Genomic DNA, 6,558 nt, shown 5'->3' with positions numbered 1-6,558 from the left:
GTTGGGGAGTAACTGGGAGATGTTGGTGAATAGCTTGGAGATGTTGGGGAGTAACTAGGAGAGGTTGGGGAGTAACTAGGAGAGGTTGGGGAGTAGCTAGGAGAGGTTGGGGAGTAGCTAGGAGAGGTTGGGGAGTAACTAGGAGAAGTAGGGCTATAGTTGGGACTAGTTGGAGAATAAGATGGAGAAGTTGGGGAGTAGGAAGGTGAAGTAGGGGAATATGAGGGGCTCTGGGGTGTATAGCCCCCAGGGGAGCGTGGCTCATACGCAGGTGATGTTGGTGAGTAGCTGGGAGACATAGCACCACCTGCAGGAAGAAGACAAAAAGGAAGGTAAGTGATAGAGAGCCTGGCATAGAAGGAATGAAGAAGAAATGAGCATAGCAACTCACCTGGGGAGGGGATGTATGGGCTTGAGGGTCCAGGGGAGCCTGGAGAGCCTGGTGTGGGAGACCATGCAGGAGAGTAACCTGGGCTGAAGCCACTGGCATCAGATGCAGCACTGGGAGAGAAGCCAGCTGCTCCCGGGGTCATCCCACTCCCTGGAAGGAGAGCAGGTGAAATCAGCTGTAGCTCAATCACACACCTTTCCCCAGCCCCCACAGCCTCTTGAACCCAATGGTTCTCTTCCTGAACTAGGCTACTCACCAACACTTGGGGACCAGGCACCATAGGCTGGGGTTGCACCCTGGTTCCAGGGTGTCATTGCAGGAGATATTCCTCCCATTGGACTGGGTGCAGAGCCAAAGAACATTCCAGTAGCTGCAAGAAGCCAAGAGTAATTCATTAGGAACAGCACTCTGGGGCTAATGGAACCCTCCCTTATCCTCCACAGACCCAGCCAGGTCCAGCAGCCAAAGCCCTGGGACTCACGTCCGGCAGCCCCCAGGCCAGGGATATTGGTTGGTATCTCCATGCCGTATTTGCACTTCTCAGCATCAAGCAGGAGGTCAAAACACCCAGTGCCAGCTGGAGCAAGCTGGCCTAGCATGATGTTCTCAGAGACTCCCTTCATGGGGTCACTCTCCCCATGGGCAGCTGCTTCCATAAGCACGTCCACCTGAACAACAAGAGACACGTCAGTCCCTCTACATACAGCAGCCACAGCGATTCAATCATCACCAGAGTGAAGGGCAGTGCCCACAACCACTGCACCTGCTCTGAGAAATTGCCTTTACTAAGCTAGGCATGATGGCTCATGCATTTAATCCTAGCACTTGGGAAGCAGAGGCAGAAGGATCTAAGTTCAAAGCCAGCCTGGTCTATGCAGTGAGTTCCAGTCAGCGTTCCACGGTGAGACCCATCACACACACAGTGATAAAATGACACTGTCATGGCAGCGAGGCAAGTGCCTCATGCTTGTTTTGTCGGCCAAGCCCTCAGAAGGTTGAGGGAGGAGCATGACAGAGAGTTTAAGGCTAGGCAGGGTGACACAGTGAAGTCCTGCCTCTGGAAACCAGTGTGTGTGTGGGGGGGGAGGGGCAGGGGACGTACACACATGCATGTGCATCTCCTTGGTAAGGCTGCCATTACCGTTTCTTCAAAGGAGCATTTCATGAGCGGTCCAGTGTCCTGGCGGTTGACTCCGTGACGAGTGATGGCCATCAAGTGGCCGCGACAGGTCATGGTGTCACACAAGAGAGCCAAATGCCGATAATTGACATAGGAACCATCAAAGGAGATGACATGGTACAGTTCCCGCTCTAGAGCCTTCCGCACAGCCTCAATACCCAGGACCTGCCACATAGTTGAAGGAAGAGTCAAGATTAAGTTGGTTCTGTTCATCTCCCTGATTCTGTCACTGCCCAGACTGTCAGGAGGATAACAGGGTTCAGCCCATCTTAAACTCAAAAACAGATTCAGACAGACCATCTAAGCATAGAAACCATGAGTGGGGAACCCTAGAGAGACTAGAGGTATGGTGCCGTGGGCTTACCGTGAAGATCTCCACGATATCATTGGACGTGGTGCGCACAGGGTCCACATCCTTCTCGCTCAGCACCCGCATCAAGCTCACACCATCAGTCTCCAAGATCCATTCTTGCAGGGCCTTGAACTCTCCATCTTCTGTGATAATGATCTTCTTCTTGTTGTCAGTCTGAGGTAAGTGCATGTACACCTGGAGGAACAAAGTGAGCCCCAGTCAGGTCAGGAGGGAGACAAGGACGAGGCAGCTGGCCATGGGGTAGAGGGGAGTGGAGGCGGGCAGAGGGGTCTCGAAAGCTCACCTTGCTAATCTGCTCGATCCCCTGCAGGGTCATATCTGTCAGCATATTGGACTCAATACACCGCAGGAAAACATCATCATCCATCTTATCCACCACCTCTTCTTCCTGCAACAAGAGTGAGGTCAGGACCCAGCACCTTTGATTTCTTCCCTGCTCCCTCCCCAAACTACAGCCTTCCAAAAAAAACCTGCTTCCTTGGCTCTACTAAGACTCTTAGCTTTTTAAAATAACTTTCAAGAAAATGTATATATTTGCTTTATGTTTACGAGTGTTCGTCTACCAGTATGTCTATATATACAATACACCTGCCTGGTGCCCTTGGACCTCAGAAGGCACCAACACCCTGAAACTTGTTACTGATTGGGACCCACTCTGCGGGCTCTGGGAATAGACATTGGGTGCTCTGTAAGAGTAACAGTATCTCCCCCGCTCCACAGGATTTCTCTGTACAGTCTTGGCTGGCCTGGTACTTGCCCTATAGACCAGGCTGGCCTTGAACTTGATAGATTCGCCAACCTCTGGCTTCAGAGTGTTGGAATTAAAGGTGTGTACCGTCACTACCAGGCTTGACAAGTAATTTTTATGTGTATGCGTATTTGCCTGCATATATGTCTACATATTATGTGTATGCAGTGCCCATATAAAAGAGGGCATCAAATCCCTCGAAACTTGCCAGGCGATGGTGGCGCACCCCTTTAATCCCAGCACTTGGGAGGCAGAGGCAGGCGGATCTCGGTGAGTTTTAGACCAGCCTGGTCTACAGAGCTAGTTCCAGGACAGGCTCCAAAGCCACAGAGAAACCCTGTCTCGAAAAAAACAAAAACAAAAAAAAAAAAAAAAAAAAAAAAAAACCCTCAAAACTGGAGTTAAAGACAATTGTGAGCCACCATGTGTTGGGAACTGAACCCAGGTCCTCTGAAGAGCAGCCAGTGCTCTTAACCAAGTCATCTTTCCAGTCCCAAAATGACCTCATTTAATGAACATATTGTATAATCTATCAAGATATGCTATTACTTTCATAATTTTTCTAAGCCAATAGTAAGTTCTTCATGTCATGCAGCCAGGCATTACAAAGCTTATCTATAATCCTAGTAACTGGCAGATGAAGGCAGACAATTACAAGTTTAAGAACAGAGATATGACTTAACATTAAGGAATCCTGGAATGGCTGGAGAGATGGCTCCGTGTTTAAAAGCATTTATTGCCCTTTTAGAGGATTTGGTTCCCAGCACCCACACGGTGACTCACAATGACCTGTAACCCTAGTGCCAGGTGATTCAACAGCTTCTTCAGACCTCCAAGGGCACAAGGCATAGTTCTGATGATATACACATATGGAAACACCTCCACACACCTAAAATTAACAAAAAATTTAGCTGGGTGTGGTGACAGCACTTTTAAAATTCACACTCAGGAAGCAGATGGACCTCTATGAACTTGAGGCTAACCTGGTCTACACAATGAACTCCAGGACGGCCAGGGCTACAGTAGAGACTCTGTCTCAGGGAAAAATAAAAGCAAACAAACAAAAAAGCCTATCAACAACAACAACATCAAAACCAAATACATAGGCTGGGCTGTGGTGGCACATGCCTTTAATCCCAGCACTAGGGAGGCAAAGGCAGGTGGATCTCTGTGAGTTCGAGGCCTGCCTGGTCTAGAAGAGCTAGTTCCAGGAGAGGAACAAAAAAAATCTACGGAGAAACCCTGTCTTGAAAAAATAAAAAACAAAACAAAACAAATACATAAATAAATTTAAGAAACAAAAAGATGGAGTACTAGGGCTGGATGTGGTGGCACACGCCTTTAACCCCAGTGCTAGGGAAGCAGAGGCGAACCTGGTCTACGGAGCGAGTTCCAGGCTAGGCTCCAAAGCTACACAGAGCCCTGAAAAATGACCACACACCCCGTACGTAAGTGATCAGAGCAGCACTAAAGCACGACGGCTTCGGTTAAGAGGACTTACTTACTGTGACTGTTTGGTCCTCTCTAATGCTGAGATACAACTTACAATTTAAATTTATCCTCCTTTATCTACCCAGCCACAACTCTCCAAAGTAATGCTTTCTGTTTCCTCCCACCTTCTAAACTTGAAATAGCAGAAATCACAACTATCCAAACTGTGGATGGCACACACTTGTAATCACAGCACTCCCTCTGAGGCTCCAGGAGGGAGGGCCATCATTTACCTGGGCTACACAGCCAGAACCTGACTCCAATCCTCCACCACCACCACCACCAATCTGGAATCTATGAGCCATGTAGCTATTTCCAGACCAGCACCACCTCTCCGGAGTCACACGTCAAACATGGATCCTTATGCCTACTGTATACCATTTCCCAAGAACACAATAATTCTTATTATCCGATTGGCTCCCAAGGCTGAAGTCTCTGCTGCTTTGGACAAGCTGTAGGAGCTCTGGGAGGAGAGCCAAGTGGCAAAGAGATGAGCACCCTTCTCAATGCATTCTGCTGTCTATTTGGATGCTGTGATTTCACCTTAAGGATTTTGTTATTGTCAAAAGTCTTGAAAATCATTATTAACCAGCTGTTTCCTACACTGTATCAGGTAGGTGTGACTGGACCTTCAATGCTCTCACATCTTAATGATTAATGACATAGAACTGAACGATTCTCTAGGATGCATCATCTTTTCCCCTTGGCTCCCCACTTACCTCCTGCATCTTGTTTTCATCACTGTTCATAATGCGGATACGAAGGACCAACTTCTCTGCGTTATCATCATTGAAGATGCAATTCAAATCATCACCAAAACCTGGTGGGAACAGTAATGCACCATGAGAAAAAACCTATTTAACTGCTTCCTAGTTTCATTTCATGTGCAGTGTTTCACTCAGAAGGAACTCTTGGGTTATTCCTCCTCATGGAGACTTCTCAAACACTTCTGTACAAACAGGAAAGGGATGGGGGTCAATGAGACGTCTTAGGGGTAAAAGCAGCACTTGCTTGGCAAGCATTAGGACCTGGGTGTGGAGAGCTCCAGTACCCATGTAAAGGCCAAGTGTAATGCTAGGGAGGGAGAGGGGAATCCTAGAGACTCATCAGTCATCCAATCCAGCCCAGATAAAACAGAGAGTTCCAAGTTTAGCCAGAGAGCTTATCTCAAGACACACACACACACCCCACACACATTTATATTTGGTGGAGAGTGATATAGAAGACACACCCAATATCAACCTTTGCCCTTCAGATATCCAAGTGTGCCCCTCAAAAAATGCATGTACATTGCACACACATGCAAATGCACACACCCAAACCAAACCCAAAACACACTGGAAAGAGAAACAAGTACAGAAAGGACCTGCAAGAGTTAAGGATCCTGGAAAAGGCCCGTTGGAAAGCAGAGGTGTTTACAAGTGGGTAGATGACTCTTGGAACTCACGTCACCATGAAGGTAGAAACCTAAGTAGGACACCTGTGTGGGCTGCCTACCCAGCCTTACCTGCATTGATTTTTTCAGCTATCTGCTCCATAGTAAGCTTCCGGTCAGTCATGTGTTTTCGGTCCAGCTCCACCCGCAGCAGCCAGGGGGATATTCGGGCCACATCAAAGTCAGGCATTTCATAGTATACATTCACCCACTCCTGATCCTCTGCCACCACTGTGCTCTGGGGATTGGGGTCATAATAGATGGCTGTGTTGGCAGTCACTTTTCTTAATGTTGTATGTTCCAAGCGGCATAGAATGTCCTAGGAAGAGATAGTGATTCATGACATGACACAGGGGTAGCTCAAAAGGCCTAGTGAAATCCTCAAATAAGAGCATTTTTGATTCAACCTCTTCTTGCCAGGCAGTCCATTATCCAGATTCCTACCTTGGCCCGCTCGGCATCTCGAGCAGACTGGCCTAACAGGAAGACAGTGAGCGAAGGGGTCTTTGGCTTCTTGGAAATATTGATGAGCTCCTTAAGTCGAGGAACACCCAGAGTCACATTCTTGGCAGACACACCAGCATAGTGAAAAGTGTTCAGAGTCATCTGAGTGGCAGGTTCTCCAAGGGACTGTGCAGCCAGAGCTCCCACCATTTCTCCAGGATGGGCCTATGGAAAAGTTGGCATCAGACAAAGCTTATTGTGCAAGCAGTGGGATGCAGTCAGGGTGAACCTATTTGTTAACTACAGAGAAACCTGGGGAGATGAGCGTAGCAAGGAAAGGACACTTAAAACTTAGCCTTCCTCGATTACTTCCTTTACGAAGGCTTCACTTTATAACCTGTCAGTGCCCTCACTCTGGGAAATGTTGCACAAACTGCTTCCTAGTTTCATTAAAGAAATAGATACTATTGACACACCAAATGCATTCTTTCTCTCT

At 47.8% G+C, this 6,558-nt stretch overlaps 1 protein-coding gene across 2 annotated transcripts in view; it reads right to left on the bottom strand.

The window, feature by feature from the left end:
* Polr2a (RNA polymerase II subunit A) overlaps nt 1-6,558 on the bottom strand; it is a 24,642-nt gene that overhangs the window by 1,372 nt on the left and 16,712 nt on the right. The window contains exons 20-29 of one of the 2 annotated variants that reach the window (XM_026780368.1): nt 6,063-6,287; nt 5,691-5,937; nt 4,903-5,003; nt 2,228-2,332; nt 1,936-2,118; nt 1,533-1,736; nt 873-1,059; nt 648-761; nt 392-541; nt 22-307 (exon numbers count right to left, since the gene is read on the bottom strand). In XM_026780368.1, coding sequence (XP_026636169.1) covers nt 22-307; nt 392-541; nt 648-761; nt 873-1,059; nt 1,533-1,736; nt 1,936-2,118; nt 2,228-2,332; nt 4,903-5,003; nt 5,691-5,937; nt 6,063-6,287 — 1,802 coding nt within the window. The remainder of the gene's footprint in view (nt 1-21; nt 308-391; nt 542-647; nt 762-872; nt 1,060-1,532; nt 1,737-1,935; nt 2,119-2,227; nt 2,333-4,902; nt 5,004-5,690; nt 5,938-6,062; nt 6,288-6,558) is intronic. The other variant, XM_005349761.3, reaches the window with a different exon arrangement.

The sequence above is a fragment of the Microtus ochrogaster genome, chromosome 7 (assembly GCF_000317375.1).
Source record: "Microtus ochrogaster isolate Prairie Vole_2 chromosome 7, MicOch1.0, whole genome shotgun sequence".
Taxonomy (NCBI): domain Eukaryota; kingdom Metazoa; phylum Chordata; class Mammalia; order Rodentia; family Cricetidae; genus Microtus; species Microtus ochrogaster.
Note: the sequence above shows the minus strand (reverse complement) of the source record. Positions and strands in the feature narration are given on the sequence as shown.